Source organism: Schistocerca piceifrons, chromosome X (genome assembly GCF_021461385.2).
Source record: "Schistocerca piceifrons isolate TAMUIC-IGC-003096 chromosome X, iqSchPice1.1, whole genome shotgun sequence".
Taxonomy (NCBI): Eukaryota; Metazoa; Arthropoda; class Insecta; order Orthoptera; family Acrididae; genus Schistocerca; species Schistocerca piceifrons.
This window is the reverse complement of record NC_060149.1, coordinates 551,029,044-551,054,669: the sequence shown is the minus strand read 5'-3', so window position 1 is coordinate 551,054,669 and position 25,626 is coordinate 551,029,044. Positions and strand designations below refer to the sequence as shown.

The 25,626-nt window shown below is 42.4% G+C and overlaps 1 protein-coding gene across 1 annotated transcript in view; it reads right to left on the bottom strand.

The window, feature by feature from the left end:
- Positions 1–25,626, bottom strand: part of LOC124721170 (zinc finger FYVE domain-containing protein 26) — a 423,927-nt gene that overhangs the window by 230,981 nt on the left and 167,320 nt on the right. The window contains exon 17 of the mRNA XM_047246006.1: positions 5,010–5,114. Within this exon, the coding sequence (XP_047101962.1) occupies positions 5,010–5,114 (105 nt within the window). The remainder of the gene's footprint in view (positions 1–5,009; positions 5,115–25,626) is intronic.

The following is a 25,626-nucleotide window of genomic DNA, read 5'->3' as shown; positions in this document are numbered from 1 at the left end:
GACAGGAACAGATGGTTGATATCTATGATTAAGTATGTTTGCAAAGATTGTCATACCCATGCAGCAGATTTCTTAGCTGCAACTGTCATAGCCTGGCAAGGCAAATCTTTCAGCGATGAGGAATTTTTGAAGGAAGCCTGGTTTGCAATTCCCCCATCACTATTTGAAAATTTTGAAAAATAAAGCTAAGATAACACAGCACATCAAAGATACTCCTTTATCTAGAAACACTATAAAAGAATTCTAAAACTGGCGGTGAATGTAAAAGAAGAACAAATTTACAAGATCAAATTCTGTCTTTATATTTTGCTGTGTCTTGCAAATGTACAAATGTAACTAACTCTGCTCATTTATCTGTTTGTTCAATACTGTGTTGTAAATGATATCAAAGCAGAATTGTTTGTGATAATATTGTTGCCAGCAACTACTAAGGAAGGGCACAGATATTTGTACAGTTGTTAAAAATTTGCTAACTGAGAAAGAAATAGCTTTTGCCAAAATTGTTTTGATAATGACTGGTGGTTATCCCAATATGGTGGGAATAAATTATTAGTCTCCAAATCCACTACATCATACATCAACAAGCCTTGCGTGTGAAGGGTGGTTTAAATTCCATTGATAAAATAATGGCCAAAGTCACAAAAACAGTGAAACTTACATCGTCACAAGCTTCTAATAAAACTGAAACATGATGATGATGATGATGATGATGATGACGACGATGACGACGACGACGACGACGATGATGATGAATGGTAGTGGTAATGATGGTAGTGGTGATGGTGATAAAGTTTCATGGGCCTTAGCAGCTGTACTAAAATGTAATGAAACTAGTGTGAAGGAAGACTATAAAATTACTAAAATGAAAACCACAAATAAAAATGTAAGAACACACAATCCAAAAACTTGTGCACACACACATTCACACACAAAACAATGAAAATCACATGGTAAAAATGGAAAAGAACTAAAAGAAGGCAACGGACAACTGCAGCTGGTTGACTGCTAGAATAAAAGAGCATGAGCCAGCCACCCTGCAACACACTAAAATCTCCAGCCTAAAAGCTTAGGCCAGAGTCCAGACATTTCACAAAATTTTAAAAGTTTGACCACACTTGTCTCATCATCAGTTAAAACAAAGGGCAGAAAAATTCACTTAGTTAAAATGTGGCATATACTTACTTGCATGCCACAGGCATCACAAATAGGGGGATCCTCTCATTTGAGTAAAAATCCCTGTGTTAGGGGATTCTGCCCCATTTGGAGGTTGGTCAGAGCCACCTCATCCCACTGGAGCAACCAGCATGAGGATTACCATGCCTGGATAGTTGTCCTTACCAATCACAGCTTATTGTCCATCAGTGACTCCTCCTCCCAGAACTGCATGGATCTGCAACCCAGCAGTGAAATGACAGCCTGCAGGGGAATGGTTCATTCTGTAATGTTACATTCCGTGCAGGCCTCCTTGGCAGCTTTGTCGGCCTATTCATTTCCTCAAATTTCCAAGTGTCCTGTTGCCAAGCAGAATGACACCTTCTTCCCTTGCTGCCGTAGGAAGTACAGTTGGTAGTGTATCAGCTGGACCAATTTCTATGCTGGGTACATGTGCTGCAATGATTGTAGGGCACTAAGGGAATCAGAGCAGATGACAAATTTTTTGTTGTGATGAGACCTCATCTCCTGTAATGCCTTCAGGATCACATGGATCTCAGCAGAAAAAAAAAGTATGGGTATGGGGAAGGTGAATCCTGAAGACACCATTGAGGAACATGACTGAATAGCCAACGGAGACCACTTGTTGTCAGGCATCAGTATAAACAACTGTGAAACCTTAATGCCTATCTAAAATGTTAAAAAACAGAAACTGAAATGTAAAATTGGGAGTTCAACCTTTCTTAAAATTCATCAAGTCGAAAATAATTCCGGGCATTAAAACAAGCCACACCCATCTCTTACAAGCAATCTTTCATGTGAATCTCTTAGTGCCCAGTTGCTCACTGTCCAATATGAAAGAGCCTTTCCATTGGTTGCCAATAAACAGTATGGGAAGCAGGTGTGTATGGTGTGGACTGTGTTTTATAGGCCTGTTGCATTATGAAGTGTTGTCACCTAATGTGAAGTGACAGCTTACCAGCCTCAACACATAGGCTCGGTATGCGGCTGTTTTTGAAAGCCTCCAGTGGCCAGCCTAAGTCCTTCATGGTGCACCGCATCCAACATCTTTAAACAAGGTGGTCTGTGTGCATCCTTTTTGACCATTCCCATTCAGTTTTAAGTGCTCCAAAGTTGAGGATGAGGGACACCATTCTCAAAAGCACAGTGAGGTATCTGGGCATCTGTGGTCCCTGAAAGCACTCAGCATTTTCAACTGTTTTAGCCACAATTCAAGGGGAGCAGACCAGACGTGTCTGCTCTTGTTTTGCAGGATCTTTGTGCAATCTTGGCTTGATTGTGGGTGCACTGTGTGTTGGTCTGCACGGCCACCTCAGAGAAGATGAGGATACTGTCATTCTACCAGCAGACAAAGGGAACGTGACGGTGCTGCTAAGACCCTGCAACATGTGTGACTAAAAAGACCTTTGGTCTTCTCAACAACTCAGGCCTGGACCAGAACCTGATAAAAAGGCCTTACCCCAGAGCTCCACTTCCACCACAATTATACGGCCTCCCCAAGATACACAAGAGGGTGGTACCACTACTCCCGATAGTAGACACAATCAATTCTCATACCTATGACATAGCCAAACAGCTTTGACATTACATCCTGCTTCAGGAGGGTACTGCTAGAGGACTCCTTGAAACTACTGGAGAGTTGTTTCAACAAAGGTAAAGTGGAACTATTCCACCATGCACTCAAGACCACATATTTCCAGTTTAGGGCAAGCTTTACCAACAGGTGGATGGAGTTACTATGGGATCCCCATTAGCACCATCTATCGCTAAACTGTACATGGAATACTTTGAGGATATTGCCTTGGAAACAGCACGCATTAAACCCAAGGTCTTTTATCGGTACATGGACGATACACAGCGAGGACACTCTAATGAAATTTCTCAACCATCTGAACAGCATACACGAGAACATAAAGTTAACAATGGAATTGGAAGAAAATGGGTGCCAACCCTTCCTCAGTATCCTAATAAAGAAGAAAATGGATGGCATACTGGGACACTTGGTCTACCAAAAGAAAACACACACAGACCTGTACCTCAATGCCAACAGCTGCCATCACCCAGCACAACAGAAATCTGTGCTCACTACCCTTGTCCACAGAGATCATGACATATGCCACAAGGACAATTTATCTACTGAGATTCAGCACCTGAAGAAAACCTTCCAGAAGAATGGATACACTGAAACACAGATTAGATGCGCTCTCAAGATGAGCAAGAAGAAGAAGGGGGAGGACCTTCAGGAAGAAGAGAACAACAAAGGTCTGGCATTCCTCCCCATATGCAGGGCCGCCCATGGCCAAGATTGTCAGGATACTGGAGAAGAACAAGATAAAAACCATCTTCCGCCCTCCAGCAAAAATCAGAAATATGCTGGGCTCAATGAAGGACAACTTGCGTCTAAGTACACCGGGTGTCTACAGCATTTCCTGTGAATAGGGGAAACAATATATTAGACAGACACAGTGTTGCGTCACATAACGCACCTCTGAACATGTGAGAAGCGTCCACCAGGGACAAAAAGAAAAATCTGTGGTAGCAGAGCATGGCCTTAGTGAAGAACACATGTTTCAATTTGAAGAAACCAAGAGACTGTGTACAACGAATGGTTTCTGGGACTCTATTATTAAAGAGGAGTGGAGATATGGGTCAGTGATAACCTGATCAACCAGGATTGTGGTTTCCAACTCAGCACCGCATGGAACACAACAAGAATAAGATGAAGCGCACCAATGGAGGCAGGTCAGTGGCGGCAGATGGAATAAACAGGCCACACCGAGACGAGACGCCAAGGCCCTGCACTGGCGTCTCCTCCCCACCAAGTGCCATTGCACCGGTTCCGCTCGTGCCTGATTGACCCGACCGGTGCCGAGAATGCAGAAAAGCCCGTGGCCCAGCGGCTATAAAGATCCGGACAAGACGTAAATCTGACACTTCCCCTGAAGATGGCAAGTAAGAAATTGGCTGAAACTTCGCTGGAGAACAATGCATTGACTTGGCTGTCAACCCGAGAAGATTTTATCATGTCGATAACACTTTTTTGAATGTTCTTCAGAGTCCCAAAATGATGTCCTTTAAGACATTTTTCAATTTTGGGAAAAAAAAGTCAGGGCAACTCAGATGAGGTGAAAAGAGGGACTGTGGAATAACAGTAATGCATTCTGTAATGGAAGTGGTTGTGTGACATGGGGCGTTGTCATCACAGATCATCCAATTTTCTGCAATCTCTGGTCTCACTCAATTCACCCTTTTCCTGAACCTTTCAAGGACATCTTTGTAAAACACTTGGTTCACAGTTTGTCCTGGAGGAACAATCTCACAACAGTGTGGGCATGTTTGACATTGTCACTAGTTTTTGAAGTTGAAGGTCTCCCTGAGTGAGGTTCATCTTCAATGTGTTCTCAGCCTTCCAAAAATAATCTGTGCCTGTGAAAAACTTGTGCTCTTCATACAGAATAATCCTCATAGGCCTGTTTCAACTCTCAAAGGTGATACTTGCGGATTCCCCAAGCTTAACACAATACTTGATGGCATAAAGTTGCTCTAAATTCTGCTGTTCCGTTTTCATAACACACAACAAAAACACAACTTCACTGATGGCATTCTCAAAAATCATGGGATGGCTGTATGGAGCTGAAACTTGGACTGAGCATCTGGAAGGGATGAACACATCAGTCTGCACAAGTAGAACAACACAGTATTGTGAAATTTCTTGCAGTATTGTCAGCCTCATTTCTTTTCTCATGCGCCTCAAATTCATATCTGGCAGAACTTTTTATCTGACATGTAACAAATACATTAAGCAAAAATCAATATTTAAAACTTGGGTATTTTACCTTTCTTCACTGGCGTCTTTTGAACAAGGAGAGACGTTAGGAACTTGAGGTATGAATAGAATCTTTGAAGATATCGTGGCTGTTCAGACTGTGTAATTGTCACTGCTGAAAATAACAACACATAAATAGCTAGCTTCATACATAACTTAGAATATAATGAACATGTGGAAATTTATAAAAATTACCTTTTGTTTGAAAAACTAACTTTAAAAGTATTGTAACATTTTCACAACATATTTTCAACTGAGTAAATAAGATACACAGAAACTCCTTTTCAGGAAGTTATTCTGATTCTGATACACTCTTATTGGCAATTAAACTGCAGATAAATGTTGCATTGCACAGAAAGTGATCCTGTTCCCAAGTTGAATGGAATAGTTCAGAATGTAATGTAACTGTGACATCATCAAACCTTGTAATGGCTCTTGGCATGACAGTTGCGTGAAGAATAGCCAAAAGAACTCACATGAACTCATTTGACAGTGATCTGATCATGAGTACCTGACACACAGCACAGTCCATTTCCAAAACCAAGCATGCTCTGAACTTTGAAAAACTACCACATCTCCTATGCTCACTGTCTGACATACACTCCTGGAAATGGAAAAAAGAACACATTGACACCGGTGTGTCAGACCCACCATACTTGCTCCGGACACTGCGAGAGGGCTGTACAAGCAATGATCACACGCACGGCACAGCGGACACACCAGGAACCGCGGTGTTGGCCGTCGAATGGCGATAGCTGCGCAGCATTTGTGCACCGCCGCCGTCAGTGTCAGCCAGTTTGCCGTGGCATACGGAGCTCCATCGCAGTCTTTAACACTGGTAGCATGCCGCGACAGCGTGGACGTGAACCGTATGTGCAGTTGACGGACTTTGAGCGAGGGCGTATAGTGGGCATGCGGGAGGCCAGGTGGACGTACCGCCGAATTGCTCAACACGTGGGGCGTGAGGTCTCCACAGTACATCGATGTTGTCGCCAGTGGTCGGCGGAAGGTGCACGTGCCCGTCGACCTGGGACCGGACCGCAGCGACGCACGGATGCACGCCAAGACCGTAGGATCCTACGCAGTGCCGTAGGGGACCGCACCGCCACTTCCCAGCAAATTAGGGACACTGTTGCTCCTGGGGTATCGGCGAGGACCATTCGCAACCGTCTCCATGAAGCTGGGCTACGGTCGCGCACAACGTTAGGCCGTCTTCCGCTCACGCCCCAACATCGTGCAGCCCGCCTCCAGTGGTGTCGCGACAGGCGTGAATGGAGGGACGAATGGAGACGTGTCGTCTTCAGCGATGAGAGTCGCTTCTGCCTTGGTGCCAATGATGGTCGTATGCGTGTTTGGCGCCGTGCAGGTGAGCGCCACAATCAGGACTGCATACGACCGAGGCACACAGGGCCAACACCCGGCATCATGGTGTGGGGAGCGATCTCCTACACTGGCCGGACACCACTGGTGATCGTCGAGGGGACACTGAATAGTGCACGGTACATCCAAACCGTCATCGAACCCATCGTTCTACCATTCCTAGACCGGCAAGGGAACTTGCTGTTCCAACAGGACAATGCACGTCCGCATGTATCCCGTGCCACCCAACGTGCTCTAGAAGGTGTAAGTCAACTACCCTGGCCAGCAAGATCTCCGGATCTGTCCCCCATTGAGCATGTTTGGGACTGGATGAAGCGTCGTCTCACGCGGTCTGCACGTCCAGCACAAACGCTGGTCCAACTGAGGCGCCAGGTGGAAATGGCATGGCAAGCCGTTCCACAGGACTACATCCAGCATCTCTACGATCGTCTCCATGGGAGAATAGCAGCCTGCATTGCTGCGAAAGGTGGATATACACTGTCCTAGTGCCGACATTGTGCATGCTCTGTTGCCTGTGTCTATGTGCCTGTGGTTCTGTCAGTGTGATCATGTGATGTATCTGACCCCAGGAATGTGTCAATAAAGTTTCCCCTTCCTGGGACAATGTATTCACGGTGTTCTTATTTCAATTTCCAGGAGTGTATAACACACAGATCAGCCTGTGTGGATGAATATTACCATAGGATGTTCCACTGCTGATGAGTCACAGTACACATCAGTACATGCAAATGACAGATTAAGAGCATGTCAAACACCGCATGAGGCAATTCATCCTGCTTGCCAAGAGGTCACTGCTGAGGCTGGTAACTGGAGTTATTCACTTATGGTAACTGGAGGTATTCACTTATGGTGTATACTTTCATGGAATGAAATAGGGCCGTGATGTGTTTGGCATTGTCTCTCACTGGTGAAGAAACCCAGAACTTGCTATATAATTTGTACCTCCATTTCATATCCTCTGGTGTCCTACATGCAGTCTGCACCTTCACCAAAACAATGCATCATCTCATCACTTTTGAATTGTTTTAGGATGGTTCGAAAAAGGTGCTTGTGTGGCCCCTCATGTCACCTTACCTTAATCCTACTGAAAACATCTGGGATGCCACCGAGGGAAATGGGCATGCCTTGGACCCACATCTGACCAAAATCATTTGCTACAGACACTGTCACAGTTCAATGGTTCATTGTCAATGAAACTTCCTGGCAGATTAAAACTGTGTGCCAGACCGAGACTCGAACTCGGGACCTTTGCCTTTCACGGGCAAGTGCTCTACCAACTGAACTACCCAAGCACGGCTCACACCCCGTCCTCACAGCTTTACTTCTGCCAGTATCTTGTCTCCTACCTTCCAAACTTTACAGAAGCTCTCCTGCAAACCTTGCAGAACTGGCACTCCTGAAAGAAAGGATATTGTGGAGACATGGCTTAGCCATGGCCTGGGGGATATTTCCAGAATGAGATTTTCACTCTGCAGCGGAGTGTGCACTAATATGAAACTTCCTGGCAGATTAAAACTGTGTGCCGAACCGAGACTCGAACTCGGGACCTTTGCCTTTCGCGGGCAAGTGCTCTACCAACTGAGCTACCCATGCACGACTCACGCCCCATCCTCACAGCTTTACTTCTGCCAGTATCTTGTCTCCTACCTTCCAAACTTTACAGAAGTTCTCCGTTGCAGAGTGAAAATCTCATTCTGGTTCATTGTCAAAGTTTGCAGGCATGTCACTGACTGAGCTCTGAGTCAAAGTGTCAGTAAAGGGGTGTGTTAGTAATTGCTTGCTGAAGCCTATGCAGTGGATTTGTCTCTGAACAATCCTGGGAGAAATGGGTCGCTGGTGGCCCAAATTCAAACCAGCAACACTCTGACTCACAACAAACTGTCCATCACCTCATATGGCTCTGCAAATGCCCTGTGAAATCTGTTAACAAGAAACTTGAGGTCATCCTGTGTGGCAGTTTACACATGTGGAAACATGATACTGATACTGATGATCCATCCTACACAGTTTTGGCTGGGGAAATCCAAATTTTTGTGTAATGTTTGATATGCTATGATTCAAGTATCTTGCAACATTCACCCAATGTTCAAAGTTGGTTAACTTGTAATGTGCTTTCATGTCACTACACACCTGTCTGTAACAGACTGCTTAGATATCATGTCTAAATTCTTGATGTATGACACATCTATAAATAACATTCAAGTGTTGTACATGGTTACATGGCACACCTTCAAACGGGACAACTCTGTGTACAAAATACTCGGACAATCCATTATAGATTATTGTTCAAGTGTGAGGGACCTGTTGCAAATAGTAATAATGAGGGCTGTTGATCATATGGAAAAAAAGGCAGCACAAATGGTCACAGGTTTGTTTAACTAATGGGAAAGATTGTAGGAGATGCTGGAAAAACTGAACTGTTAGACACTTAAAGATAGGTGCAAACTATACCGCAAAAGCCTACTTACATGGTTTCAAGAACCAGCTTTAAGTAAGGGGTGTCGGAATATACTACAGTCTCTATGTATCACTCTTGTGCAAAGACAAGTTATGGAGTGCACTACTTACTGAGTACACAAAGGCATTTAGGCAATCATTCTTACCACACTCCATACCTAAATCAAATTGGAAGAATCCCAAATAATTGGTACAATGTGAAATATCCTTTCATGCATTTCGTGGTGGTTTGTAGAGTGTGACTGTAGATATGTGGTATTAATTCATGAACATCCTATAGACCACTATGCAACAAATTGGGGAAGTAACATTTCAGTACACCCTCTTTTGCATGAAAATTTTTGTTGACAGCTAGAAATTGTGTGAACAGCTACATCCAGTCTCCTGAACACAAAATAGAGAAAATATTGAAAACTTTCAGGCCTGTAGATCATTCCATGAAATTTTGGGGGAACTGCTAGACCTTAGTAACTTGCTGCTTTGACACTTTAACACAGTGTCTTCTGAGCATTTACAGGTGTATAGTGATGAAACTACATTCAGCCCACTGTTGCATGCATGGTGTAATTGTAAGTCACTGTGTAGGATTTACTTGAGCACATGCACTTCTGCTGTTAAGTCCCGTACTACTCCCAGTGCCTTCCTTAGTGAAAACGCTTTTTATTGGCATCAGATCAGTCATGTTCATTTGGTAAAACTGTAGAAACATGTCCATTACATGCAGCACAAAATTTACCAATGACAGGATTCCAAGTGGTATCTAACTGATTTTCAACCTTCCAGTTCATTACATTTCTACTTCGCACAACTGAAATTTTATAACACTATTCTATCAATTTGTAGAACCATACTGACTTGCATGTCATATCAGTTATACAGTGACATTGAGGGGACATGTGAGAAGTTCAGCAAGCAACATAAGAATCAGGGAAACAGACAGAATTAGAAATGGGCTGTGATTAAAATGCCTCATGGCTGATAATTCGGTGCAAGAAATCAATTGATCAGTAATATGACTAAAGCCTGACATACAAAGAATGGCCAACCTTAAGGACAAAGGAATATGTGCATTAATATATAAGGGACAATCAAAAAGTTTCCATTTGAGGGCATTGCTGCAGCATATATGCAACATATCATGACTATGTTGTGGGTATGTAAGCACCAACAAGTAGGCAAGAGGCTAGTGTGACATTTGAGTCTTTCTGACATGCATGAGGTAAATGCAGAAACATGAACTATGGTTACTTTATTACCAAATGCATCCAAGCGGGATCAACCTGCTGTTATTCTTTTCTTGACTGCCAAATGATAAACACAGGCAGACACCCATCAAAGAATGAAGAATATGCACAGGGCAACACATCTGTCAAAAACCACTGTTGTGGAATGGTGCACCAAATTCTGTGCTAATGGTAGTTCAGCACAAGATGCCTGTCAATCTGGGAGGTCTGCCTCATCCATTAAGGACAAGTGAGATACACTTGAGCACTCATCCTGTTGTCCTGATCTCTTCCCATATGATTATCACATCTTCGGTCAGTTAAGAAAGGCCTTGAAGAGTCGACAATTCCTGTCAGTCGAGGTTGTGCAGAAGGCAGTTATGGATTTCTTTACACAGCAGGACAAGGCGTTTTACCAAACAGGTACCTGGTCGGTGGGATGATTGCCTCAATGCTCTCAGCAATTTTGCACAACTGGTATATTAGTTATGGACTGTACAACCTTCAAATGGAAAGTTTTAAATTATTCCTTATTTTTTTATTCTTTGACATCCTAAGTTACAATTTTTTCTCATGATACTAAATTTAGGAGAAAAGTAACAGCACAGGAAATTTTGCTAATTGCGTGTGTGTGTGTGTGTGTGTGTGTGTGTGTGTGTGTGTGTGTGTCTGTGTGTGTGTGTGTCTGTGTGTGTGTGTGTGTGTGTGTGTGTGTGATACGAGAGAGAGAAAGAGAGAGAGAGAGTTGATAAGAACCACATAAGAGGGAGCAATATGTGAAACTTTTGGCATACCATAATCTAGAAATCAGTGGGAATATCACTATCTGAGCATCTAATCAAACAGACTGGAGGTATCCAGTTAGATACCACTTGGAATCCTGTCATTGGTAAATTTTGTGCTGCATGTAATGGACATGTTTCTACAGTTTTACCAAATGAACATGACTGATCTGATGTCAATAAAAAGCGTTTTCACTAAGGAAGGCACTGGGAGTAGTACGGGACTTAACAGCAGAAGTGCATGTGCTCAAGTAAATCCTACACAGTGACTTACAATTACACCATGCATGCAACAGTGGGCTGAATGTAGTTTCATCACTATACACCTGTAAATGCTCAGAAGACACTGTGTTAAAGTGTCAAAGCAGCAAGTTACTAAGGTCTAGCAGTTCCCCCAAAATTTCATGGAATGATCTACAGGCCTGAAAGTTTTCAATATTTTCTCTATTTTGTGTTCAGGAGACTGGATGTAGCTGTTCACACAATTTCTAGCTGTCAACAAAAATTTTCATGCAAAAGAGGGTATACTGAAATCTTACTTCCCCAATTTGATGCATAGTGGTCTATAGGATGTTCATGAATTAATACCACATATCTACAGTCACACTCTACAAACCACCACGAAATGCATGAAAGGATATTTCACATTGTACCAATTATTTGGGATTCTTCCAATTTGATTTAGGTATGGAGTGTGGTAAGAATGATTGCCTAAATGCCTTTATGTACTCAGTAAGTAGTGCACTCCATAACTTGTTTTTGCACAAGAGTGATACATAGAGACTGTAGTATATTCCGACACCCCTTACCTAAAACTGGTTCTTGAAATCATGTAAGTAGGCTTTTGCGGTATAGTTTGCACCTATCTTTAAGTGTCTAACAGTTCAGTTTTTCCAGCATCTCCTACAATCTTTCCCATTAGTTAAACAAACCTGTGACCATTTGTGCTGCCTTTTTTTCCATATGATCAACAGCCCTCATTATTACTATTTGCAACAGGTCCCTCAAACTTGAACAATAATCTATAATGGATTGTCCGAGTATTTTGTACACAAAGACCTTTGTGGACTGATTGCATTTTTTAGTACTTCTAAGTATACAACCAATAAAGCAATATTTCCCACCTAATTAGCATAGAACTAAGCCAATGCAATCATTCCATTGCATATCTGTTACAAATTGTTATAGCTGTGTATTTGGATGAGTTTCAAATTGTAAATCACCGATATTGTAAGTCATAGTTTTGTGAACTATGACTGAAGCTTTGAAGCAAGTTGCCAATCTTAGCTCAAATTTCAGAGTTTACTGAGATCTGACTTATGAAGATTTGTGCAGCTTTTTTCAGGCAGTTCTTCACAACAGATAATTGCATTATATGTAAAATGACTTACATTCTATTAATATCCATGATGTCTTGGAATATGATAAAAATCTATAAAATTGTGGAAATTCAGTCTTCTGCTGATATTTCAGCTGCAAACCATTCCAGTCACCTTCCGAATGAGCCATAATGATTATCTTCACAGCTCATTCCAAAGATGACTGAATGGTCTACAACCAAAATATTAGCAAAAGTCAATGTTTTGCTATGGCAGAATTTCTGCAGTTTATGGCATTATTAATAAGATCATTAATAGACACTATCTGATCAAAAGTATCCAGACACCACTATGTAATGCAGAAAAGACTACCAGATGTCACGAGAAGTGACAGTATGCATCTTGGTCATCATCTAAGTGACAACTCCATCACGCACATTTCAACCCTTCAGAAGCTGCCCACGCCAACTGCTGGTGGTTTGGTTGTGAAGTGGAAACATGAAAGAACAACCACAGCTAAACCAAAATCAGAAGGCAGATCTAATGTGCTGATGTATGTGGACCATTGAGCATTGTGCTGGGTAAATTAAAAAATCATATGAAATCAAGGGAAGGAATCTCTCGTGATTCCCAAGTGCTACCAGCAGTCCAGATAGCACAATGACTGCTCGTAGTGAGTTAAAAAGAATCAGACAAAATTGTCAAGCAGCTCCAGATATGCAACATATTTCTGTAGTCACTGCAAAGTGATACTTGAGGTGGTGTAAGGTGTGATGCCACTAGACAGTAGATGACTGGACACACATGATTTGGAGTGATGAATCATGCTGTACCCTGTGGCAATCTGATGGAAGGGTTTGGGTTTGAATAAGGCCTGAAGAATGTTACCTGCCATCATTTGTAGTGTCAACAGTGATTGTATGGGGGTGGTGGTTAGGGTGCAGTCCTCTTATTGTATTTAAGAAAGTTCTAAATGCGGGAAGATATGAACACGTTTTACAGCACTTTGTATTGCTTACAGTAGAGAAACAGTTTGCAGATGGTGGCTGATTTTATCAACATGACAATGAACTCTACCATAAAGCACCTTTTGTGAGGCAATGATTTGTGAAAAATAACATTCCTTAAATAGATTGGCCTCCCATAGTCCTGGCCTGAAATCAATGGAACACCTTTGAGATTAGTTAGAATGCTGAATTTGCTCCAGACCTCAGTGTCCAACATTACCACCTTCTCTGGTTGTGACTCCCGAGGAAGAATGGGCTGCCATTCCTCCACAGACATTCAGACACCTCATTTAATGTGTCTCCAGCAGAATTCAACTCATCACAGAGAGACACGTGGGCACAACCAGTATTAATGTCAAGTAATAAGTGTCTGGATACTACTGATCAGATAGATGGTTGGTTGGTTGGACAAATAAAGGGACCAAACTACTAGGCCATCAGTCCATTTTTCATCGAACATGACATGTCTACATGACTGTAGGTCAGAGAACCTACTGTGCAAAACCCAGTGGAAGAAAACCCCAAGATCTGTGATAAGTCAACAAAGGTGAGATATGGGACAAAAAGAAGAAAAAGAGACAGAGGAAGAAAGTCAGGCAAGATGTCCCATCTAGAGAGCAGCCAGAAGCCGCCCCCCCCCCCCCCCCCTCGAAAGCAGAGTGCAATCAGAACCTCACTCAGAAATTGCCTAGAAAAGACTAGCAACACAGGCAGGGCAAGAGAAGCACAGAGAGACAAAAGATGAACAAGTCTAAGAGACCATGCCAGAGAGGGAGGAAGAGTAAACGAGCAAGTAGGGTGAGGAATGGGCTGGACCACCAAGCCCAAACAGCCGCAGCCCAGTTTGGGCAGAGGATGCAACAGTGTGTTCTGCCAATCCCTGAATGGGCCAATATGGTTAGGTGGCCCTTCCTTGCTTAAAGAGAGTGGTAAAAGCACCCTTCATGAATAAAACGTAAAACTAAGTCAGCCATTGAGGTATCATTTCCTAACACCAGGGGTAGTGAGTCAGGGGGTTAGGAGTCTGTCCCAGGATGGCTAGGTTGGGACAGTCCAGTAAAATGTGGACCACTATCAAACAGGAAACATAGTGACAGTGGGGTGGGTCCTCATAACAGAGGAGATGACCATGAGCCAGTCAAGCTCGGCTAATTCACAGCCAGCAAAGGACGGTAGAGTCCTTCCAAGGTGCCTGCATGGAGGACTTCCACAGATTCATAGGTCCCTTTATCAATGATAGTTTGTTTGGTGAAGTCAGAGAGAGCCATTCTGTATTCCAGTTTCCTCAAACTTGATGGCGTAATACTGATTAGATAACTGTTTCCAGAATACCAATCTCAAGAGTCAGTTTGCTGTTAGCCGGTTTAACCAGACTATCAGTGTGTTGATTCTCCTGGATACCAACATGGCCCGAGGTCCAGATGAAGGTCACTAAGGGGAAGGTAACACTGATCGAGATATTGCAGACTGCTCAAGTAATCGCTGCAGATGAGAAAGGGCCCACTGGTGCAGTAATAGACATGCTCAAGAGCACAAGAAATGGTTACCAACTTGCAGGGAAAACACTACAGCCATCTGGCAAGGAGTGCAGTTCGGTATGTCACATATGAGTACAAGCAAAGCCAACATGACAAGCAACCATTAATCCATCAGTATAGATTACTTCTGCACCCCAGGATGTGCCAAGGATGGATGAACATTGGTGGTGGAGAGTCTCTGGAGCAACCGAGGCTTCGGACAGTGTGATATGTCAGCCACAGCCGAGGGGTGCACCATGGAGGTGTATTTGAGTGGGCCCAGAGGACAGGTGGAAGAGGAAACCACTAGAGTTCAAAGAGGAGGGATCAGTTGTGGATTGTGATCAAAATCCCTGTTCTGGGCCACCACTGAGGGAGATGGATTTCCATGTTTGGAAAGAGGAGATGGTAGTTTGTATGCATAGGGCAGCTGTGATAATGTGTAGCATAACTGACAAGCTGTTCTTGGCACCTGACGTACAATTGAGGGCCCCAGCCTTCAAGAGTAAGTTGTTTACGGGGCTAGTTGAAAGGCTCCTGTTGCAAGTCGAACCCTGTAGTAGTGTATCGGATCCAATACCTGCACTGCTGACGGTGATGTCAAACCATACCCCATATTCCCATAGTGAACATGGGATTGTATCAGGGCTCTGTAAAACTGTTCTGGTTGTGGGTGAATGGTACGACATCGACAGAATTGCATGCCACAAGTCTTAGCAACTGAAAACCAAAAGCCATGGGTGAGGGCCCATGCCTGTGCCTTTCATATGGAGCCTTGCAGTCGATGTTCAGTGACACCCACACTAGACGACCAATAGTAGAGGCAAAAGTAGTCAGCATACAAGGAAGGTGATTCTAAGGACCCCACAGCTGCAGCTAGACCATTGATGACAACTAGAAAGAGAATGTAGAGCCCTGCAGGACCTCATTCTCTTGGATATGGGGGTACTACGGGAGGCACTAACTCAAACCCAGAAAGTACAGTTCTGGATAAAAAGCAGGAGTGGACCCCAGAGACCTCACTCATATACGGTAGCAAGGATTCATGTCATAAGCCTTTTGCAGATCAAAGAAAATAGCTGTTGTAATAAGGCTTTTGCAGGTTAAAGAAGATGGCTATAAGGTGTTGATGTCGAGCAAAAGCTGTTCGGATGGTAAACACCAGGTAAACCAGATTATCAGTAGTGGAATGGTTTTGGTGAAAACCACACTGTGACAGAGACAGAAGACCCTGCGACTCAAGGACCCAACATAGGCATCACTATCACCATGCATTTAGGCAACTTACAGAGAACATTGGTGGGACTAATTTTGGTATAACTTTCTTTCTCTAGAGGTGCTTACCTAGTTTCAGTTCTGGGACAATGATGCTTTCTCACCACTGTGATGGGAACTCGCCCTCATTCCAGATAAAGGTCAAGATGGCAAGCATATGATGCTGACAGTCCACTGATAGATGCTTGATCATTTCGTTGTGGATGCAGTCCAGCCCTGGGGCTCTATTGGGGCAGTGGGGTAGACAATGGCGAATTCCCACTCACTGAATGGGGTATTATATGGCTCCAGGTGGTGTATAGTGAAAGATAATTGCTTTCACTCCATCTGCTTTTTTAGGACACCCGAGGTAGGTTGATAATTCTCAGACACAGAGGCTCGAGCATAATGCAGAGCTAAATGTTTGGCGATGGCTTCTGGGTCAGTGTAGACAGTGACTTCAGGTAATACCAGATATACCTGCAGGTGCCTCGTACTTGTAGAAATGTTTGATCTTCACCCAAACCCACAAAGGGGAGGTACATGAGCTAATGGTTGAAATGTACTGTTCCCAGCATTTTTGTTTTTGTCACTTTATTAGATGGTGGCCATTTAAAGGCACTGAGTTTTCCATCAATGGGAACCGCTTATGGTGCTGGAGAGCCCATCTATGGCCTCTAATGGTGATTTCTGATGACCACCGTGGTACTGTCCCCTGTTGGGGCACACCCGAGGAACAGGGGATTGCCAAATTGGCTGCTGAATTAATGGCTGTGGTTGTTTTCTGGACTGCCTCATTGATATCTTCACACAGTGGTGAGCCAAGAGTGACAGCAGAAGTGAAAGCACACAGTCAACACTGTTGAGAGCCCATCTGGGCAGGCAGCAATGGGAATGATGCTAGTGATGCCAAGGGAGGGACAGGAAAATCGGAAAGAGGTCACTACCACATAGGTCATCATAGACCATCCAGTGGATGGATGGGAGACGACGATGGCTACAAATAGAAAGGTCAATGGCCGAGAAAGTTCTGTGCTCCACAATGAAGTGTGTGGAGGGTACCAATTTTCAAGAAGCAAAGGCCAAGTTGTGCCAGTAAGTTTTCAAGGTCTTTACTGTGGCCAGTGATCACAGTTCCACACCATGAAGTGTTATTGGCATTGAAATCACCCACGATTAGGAAAGGTGGGGGGAGCTGAGAAACCAATGTAAACAATATGTACTGAGACACTTCAGCATCGTGAACAAGGTAAACACTGCAGATGGTAATATCCTGAACTGTTCTTACCTGAACAGCCAGAAGCTCCAAATGTGTATAAAGAGAGACAAGTTCACTACATAGAGTGTCCAGAATATACATGCAAATTTCACCCAATGCCCTGTCATAAGTAGTATGACTCTTATAACCTCCCATGTATCCACGAAGGGCCTGGGTCTGCATTGCTGGAAACCATGTCTCCTGAAAGGCAATGCAGAAAGCAGGGAAAGTGCTTAAAAGATGATGTAGCTCATCCAGGTGGTAGAAAAAAACTGCTACAATTACACTGGAGAATAAAGTTGTCCATGTATTGTGAGGCCATAAAGGGACTGAGAAGGTAGGTTACACTCTAGGGCCACCTGCTACAACTTAAGTTCTGGGTTCCACTATGTGGTGCAAACTGGGGCTCAGGGCCCACCAGAATCTCTGCTTCAGCCACACAAGTAGAACAGGTGGAATCGGCTCACATGGGGGCCACCGGAATGTCCTTCTTGAAAGACTGTTTCATATCTTCCCTCTCCTTAGAGGATTTTGTTAATCACGAGGGTTTCTCTGTATCAGTTTCAGATAAAGGTGATGATTGCAAAGCACTGCGACTAGCAGCCTGTGGCTCCTTCAGCCACTGGCTGGCATCCGGTTGTAGACTGGTGGAAACCTTGGAAGGAAGTGTCCTGAGGGACCCCTTCCTTGCAACAGAAGCTGCAATGAAGTGATTTATCTCCAGCTGGGAGGTGGGGATTAATGTCCCTGGTGGGTGGGAAGCCATCAATCCCAAAGGAGGTGTGGGGGAAGCAGCAAGAAGGGAGCTCCCAACCATCAGAGGGCAGGCATGGTTGAGCAGCCCTGATGGCCCACTGTAGGTGGTGTAACAGACAAGAGTACTGTTGCCAAATGGAGTGACATCATCATAGCTTAGCATATGACACTGTTTTACATGCTGGGTGCTACCACTTGTACTTATTTTTGGCCTCTTGACAAGTTAGTGGCTTCAGAGTCTTGTATACTTGAATTTTCTTCTCTTTCTGGAAAACAGTACAATTGGGTGAGCTGCGAGAATGGTGCTTTCCACAGCTGACACTAGTCCATAAGCTCTACAGATGGGGCTGGTGTTGCACCGCGAAGACATGTGTACAAATTTTAAATGTTTGAAGCACTGCATGGGGGAGGGGGGGCCGTGGAAACATACAGTTTCACATTGCATTGCTATATTATATACTTGACCTTTTCAGGCTATGAATCACCCTCAAACACCAAGATGAAGGTTCAGATAGTGACCTACTGCCTTTGGCCCCCTATGTACATGATGGACAAAGTGTACAACCCATCGCTCCAAGTTGTCACGTAGCTCATCATCAGATTGCAAGAGCAGTCTTGAACAATGCCCTGAACCATATTTAGATTATTATAGGGAGTGACAGTCATCAGTATGTAACCCAGTTTGTTATAAGCAAGAAGTATCCATGACTGAGAAGGGGAAGCTGTTTGGATCACAACTGACCCACTTTCCATCTTAGAGATGGCTGCCACTTCCCCAAACTTGTTTTCTAAGTTCTCCAAAACAATAAGGTATTTGTGGTCAAGAAGGAATCCCCATCAGTCCTTGTGCAAACTAAGTATTGGGGAAGAGTATTTTTCTGCTTGCCACTTAGGCCTACAATCCTACATCTACATCGATACGCTGCGAATAACATTTAAGTGCCTGGCAGAGGGTCCATCGAATCACCTTCACAAGAACTATTTATTATTCCACTCTCATGCAGCACACAGAAAAAACAAACACCTATATCTTTCCCAGCAAGCTTCGATTTCCGTTATTCTATTATGATGATTGTTCCTCTCTACGTAGGTCTATGTCAACAAAATATTTTCACATTCAGAGGAGAAAGTTGGTGATTGAAATTTCATGAGAAGATTCTACTGCACTGAAAATACCAAATCTGGTATCATTTCAGTGACACACACTTCCCCATTTCATGATAGTATGAAATGTGCTGCCCTTTTTTTAACATTCTTGATGTACTCCATCTGTCCTATCTGGTAAGGATCCCACAGCACGCAGCAGTATTCCAAAAGATGACAGACAAGAATAGTGTAGGCAGTCTCTCTAGTAGATCTGTTACATTTTCTAAGTGTTCTGTCAATAAAACACAGCGTTTGGTTAGCCTGCCCCACAGCATTTTCTGTGTGTCCCTTCCAATTTAAGTTGTTTGTAATTGTAATTCCTAGATATTTAATTGAATTTACGGCCTTTAGATTTGACAGATTTATCATGTAATTGAAGTTTAATGGATTCCTTTTAGTACTCATGCGGATGACCTCACACTTTTCATTATTTACGGTCAATTGCAAATTTTTGCACCATACAGATATCTTTTCTAAATCATTTTACAATTTGTTTTGATCTTCTAATGACTTTACTAGTCGATAAATGACAGCATCACCTGTGAACAACCTAAGACGACTGCTCAGATTATCTCCTGAATAGTTTATACAGATAACGAACAGTGCAGGGCCTGTAACACTACCTTGGGGAATGCCAGAAATAACTTCTGTTTTATTCGATGACTTTCCATAAATTACTACAAACTGTGACCTCTGTGACAGGGAATCATGAATCCAGTCACATATTGAGATGATATTCCATAAGCACGATATTTCACCACTGGCTGCTTGTGTGATACAGTGTCAAAAGCCTTCTGGAAATCTAGAAATACGGAATCAATTTGAAATCCCCTGTCAAAGCACTCAATACCTTCACAAGAAAGATGTTTTCTAAATCCATGTTGACATTGTGTCAATAGACTGTTCTCTTCAAGGTAATGCATGATGTTTGAATATAATATATGTTCCAAATTCCTGCTGCATATTGACATTAATGTTATGGGCCTGTAATTTAGTGGATCATTCCTGCTATCTTTCTTGAATATTGGTGTGACATGTGCAACTTTCCAGCTTTTGGGTACAGATCTTTCATCAAGCAAGCAGTTGTAAATGACTGTTAAGTATGGAGCTATTGTATCAGCATACTCTGAAAGGAACCTAACTGATGTACAAGCTGGACTGAAAGATTTGCTTTTGTTAAGTGATTTAAGTTTCTTCACTACTCTGAGGATATTTATTTCTACATTACTCATTTTTGTAGCAGTTCTTGATGCCAGTTCTGGAATATTTACTTTGCCTTCTTTGGTGAAGGAATTTCAGAAGGCTGTGTTTCGTAACTCTGCTTAGGCAGCACTGTCATCAATAGTGTTTCCATTGCTATTGCACAGAGAAGGCATTGACTGTGTCTTGTCACAACCACACTTCATACCTCACATATGACCAGAATGTCTTTGGATTTGCTGCCAGGTTTCGAGACAAAGTCTGCACTAAATTTTGAGCTTCTGTAAAAGATCGCCAATCTTGGAGATTTTGCATCCCTTTACATTTGGCATGTTTTTCATTGTTTCTTCAACAGTATTCTGACCCATTTTGTGTACCAAGGAGGATCAGCTCTGTTGTTTGTTAATTTATTAGCTATAAATCTCTCAATTGCTGCCAATACTATTTCTTTGAATTCAAGTCACATCTGGTCTACATTTACACTGTTAATTTGGAAAGAGTGGAGATGGTCTCTCAGAAAGGCATCAACTGAATTTTTATCTGCTTTTTGAATAAGTATATTTTCTGTTTATTTTTAGAGGATTTGAGTGTCACAATATTCAGTCACTATGACAACCCATGATATAGCCAGGGAAGGGAACATTTTAGGACTGTATCTCTCTTCATTAAAAGAGGACTTTCCTTCCATAGAGACTGCAGGAGCCGTATGGCCATAAGAGGGAGATAACTTCATCCACTTCATTTGCGGCTCATCTGCCATGGAATGGGGTCTCCCCTCGTGGGTGCCACCCTGTCTCACCAACATCTACTTGGCCAGTAATCCATTGTTCAGAGGCCCTGTGCCCCAGTCACGATGGGCACTTACTCCTTGGAATACACTGGGTGTTTTCACCTCAGGCACCAACAGTGCAATCCCTTCATGGGCAGGGGGCTACCACCATGCAGGTACTTTGTGATCCCCCCCCCCCTCCCCCCCTTAAAAAAAAACATGGCTATAGAGTATAGAGCTGGGTTTTGGGTGTATTACCTCATTAAAGGGAAGGGTGCAATGATGGAAAGGCACAAAGTTGGAGCCTACACCACATTGGGTGACCTTCCCTGCATGATCCGCACATCTGGAGACTTTTGAAAATTTGTGGCAGGTCAAACCCAACAATGGGGACCACATGTGTGTTTAATGAAAAGTTGTCAAAAAGACTGGAAGTGTAAAACCGAGTCCCAATCATAAACCAAGTCCAAGCAGGATCTGCACCAAGAAAACCATATCTGATGGAGAGGCAGAGTGGGAAAGGGACAGTGGAGGTATAAGCTTGCAACATGGAAAGGAAATAACGCTACAAAGGCTGTGGCACTGTGGGTGGTAGCCAAGCACATACTCACAAGGAGGGGGGGGGGCCGGGGGGGGGGGGGGGGGGGAAGACGACACCAGGTACTGTACAACAAGAATAGCAAGGGTCACAACACCAGCTAGTTCTAAATGTGTTGGGAATCTCCATTGAGATGATAAGCTGTGTCATTTCAGCCAAGAAATACTCAATCCAGTCACAAACTTGCTTCCCCATATAATATTAAGTATGAAAGTATGCAGAGTGAACTTGTTGAACCTTATCCCATCATGGTAGACAATTTTTTGACTGTAAAAGCAACTGTGTTCAGCTTGTGAAGATCATGAGTTTGTGTCTTCCAATTGTGCTGCCCATCCATCCAGTAATCCCAATCCCAGAAGTAGGAGGTCTTCTACTTCATTTATTGTGTGTCATCACAGTAAGAAAGTAGACTGTTATCCCAAACAAAATAACAAATTTGCTGAAACTGACATTTTTCCAAACCAAATTAACTAAGTACATTGAATAACAAAGAAAGGGAAGGGAATATTATATAGCAGAACTAAAAAAAAGTCTCTTGTGCTTGAAGGCAACATAGAAGTTTTGTGGGCTATGAACAACCATCTTAAACAAGATGCACACAAGAGGATGTTCAGCACGCAACAGAAAAACTCAAAAGTCGCAAGACCTCTTGCTTTGATAGACTCAGTTGTAAAGTTATTTGCTGAATGAAGCTGTGAGGTGTGTCCTGGACAATGTTTGGAAAACTTCTGTCAGTAAGAACACTGCACATGGGAGGCAAGGGTCCAGGATTAACGCCCACGTTGGCATAGTTTTTTTAATCAGCCAGGAACCTTCGCAATGGTGCACAGTGGCATTTGAAAAAGATAGTTTTATGATATCAGTGAAATTTGGTTTTCATAGGGGTAAATCAATAGATGATGGAATGCACCAGGATATTCAGACAGTTTAACTAGAGTACAACTCCAATTATGAAACATAACACAGACATTGGTAATGTTATTAAGAGAGCCTTCACTGTTTTCTGAACTATTGTAGAGGGAGGACTGCAGATGAATGACAAAGAATCAAAATAACACGCAAAATTACTATAGAATGTGTTACAGCATCAATCTGTTAGTGTTTTGAGTAACTGTGACCGTAAGCCTTTAATTACAACAAAGAGCTCACACACTGCAGAGGGCATAGTTGCCTACAGAAATAACCCACTTTTGGTTCTATCTGGAAACTAAAGGGCTAGCTCCAGTTTTCTAGCGTGCATCAAGTAGTAATGTACATATTCAGCACATATATCAAACAATCATGTACTAGAAATCCAACTCTATGGATGAAAAACAAAATAAGTTAGAGGTCATGTACACAGATACCTCAACATACACTTTGCTGCAAGATTTAACTCCATATTTCTTTGAAATTAGTGTATGGGCACAACAGTATTGTTACAGGAAGTGCTGAATAAGGGCTGGAATGTTGTGTTACTCCAGCAAAAGTCTGGTGGTATAAAAGTCTGGTGGATAACTCCAATAAATATTACAATAAAGATAACATGCAGCATTGTACTGGTTCAAAAAGATGATTGCGACCGACCACACACAACCATTTAGGAAGGGATAAGAGAATGGAGGCAAATGAACAATTATAGGATTGAAAAAAGAATATAGTGATTCAAATTCTACAGACCACGTGGCTGTTAGAGATGGGGCACAAGATGAAATTGGACAAGAACGAGGCAGTAAGTAGCTGTGGGTGTTCTACAGAAACCATCCCAGCATTTGCCTTGGGTATTTTAGGATAACCAGAGTTAAAATAAATACAAATTGAGAAAGGAAAATTAGGACCTCACTTCTTGGAAGTGCAGAGGGTAAAGAAGTGGCAGCAGCAGTGGGACAACAGAGTTATGGTCTATGAAGTTTACATCTCCCATCGTACAAAAGCATACTTTATTAGTTGTATCAACTCATTGTCTGAATCTTTTACTAAAAACTGTACCCAACAAGGTATGTTAGGACAGGGAGAGGTCTAACCATACATGAAGATTGGCATCTGATAGCACTGAGTCCATACCTAAAATAAATTTATAAAATACAGGTGTAAACGGAAGAAATCTGTGAGTGCTGAAAAATTGGTGTCCCCAGAGATATTGTACCCCTCTTCCTTAGAAAGGAGGTAGCGGGCAGGGGATCACTTTACCATAAAAAGGTCAGAGATCTTGATTTATGGACTGGCTAATCATTGTAGTGAACCAAACTGAACTGTTAAGATGTAAGAAGAAAATTGTTAACTGAAGACTGCAATGGACAGCTAAAATAGCCAGTGCCCATTCAGTAGAGAGTGATGCCAGTGTATGAGGAAAACTGCACAACACCTGCTGCAAAGGTTATACCTACACTGTCTTAAAAAATACAGCAGCAAAAATCACTACCACCTCCATATCAGCAACCTGTCTTGCCGTCCGCAGTGAAACCACCACTGTTAAAGAAGAGCTCGTCTACTTACAGACTTTGGTCTATTCACACTCTTACATCATTCTGTATGTAAACTTAATGACACATAGCATTAGCAATGGCGACAGTACAGACCTTCATTGGAAGCACCTACCGGAGTTTTGCTTACATAGAAATAATGCAGAAGTAATAATAATAGATGAGGCCTTTCAGTTGGAGTGCAAGGTTGTAACAAACAGAAGAGGAAAATTATGTGGGAAATGCATAAATGGAACTTAGAACTACACGTTTATCATTTTATTTATTCATTTTGTTACTTGTTTTAGTTTTCATGTCATTTTGTTGTACTAGGCACCATGTATTCTCTTTATGCTTTCTAATCATTATTTTAAGTTTAAAATTTATCCTCATATGCTGTAAATCAGTGGTTAAAAATTCAATTAGTTATAGTTTAATGCTATTGTTTATTCTGTGGAACATAACAGAACAATGCATAGACTTCAACTGCCCACTGCACTTAAACTTCATTGATTTTACAAAAGCATCTGACAGTAACAAAGATAAATCATTGTGGAATATTGTAAGCCTATAAGGAATCCCTAACTATCTCATCAGTGTTTTCAGGAACCTATATCTACTCTCGAGTTTCTATATAAGAACAGAAGATGGGACCACCATTTTCTTTAGCATTCTGACAGGTGTCAGACAAGAGTGTATTTTGTCACCATTGCTTTTTATATTTGTCATAGATTTCATAATGAGAAAAACTGTGGGCAACTCCAATATGGACATACATGTGACTGAGCAGTTCTGGCTTAGAGATCTTGATTTTGCTGATGATGATGTTCTTCTGGCAGAAAAACCATAAAATTTACAATTAATGATTAAGAAGCTAGCTGGAATGGCCTGTTCCGTAAGGTTAAAATGGTGATAAAGCAAAAACAATGTGCATAAAAAGCTGAAATGTATCTACTCAAATTATAATGCAAGGTGTTGACCAATTTCTGTACCTCTGCTATTTTATCTGTAATAATGGGGATGTAGATGCAGACAGCAGCAGCAGAACTGGGAAAGCTTTTGCAGTTTTCCAACCAATGTGATTCATATGGCAATTAGATTTTATGTCCACAAAGCTTCAGCTGGAGCCGTATATTATCCTACTGATGGCCGTAAATGTATGTGAGACATGGAAAATGCAAGCAAAAGCAGCACACAAGCCCAATGTTTTACACCAATGATGGTCAAGACGAATTTTGAAGATCAGTAATGGTGAACATGTTTCGAATAATGAAGTGCTGAGAAGTGGTAGTCTATGTAGCCTACAGAAAATCATTGCTGAAAGAAGAATGAGGCATGTTTTATGGATGAAAGATGAAAGAATCTCCAAATCAGCACTGCTGTTGAAACCAATGAATGGATACAGAAGTAGAGGAAGAACTCTTAACACCTATAAAAGAGCTTTTGCAAAGGATCTTCAATGCATGGGCATGAACTGTGAGGAGGCAGCTGACTGAGTTCACTGGAAGAAACATGACACC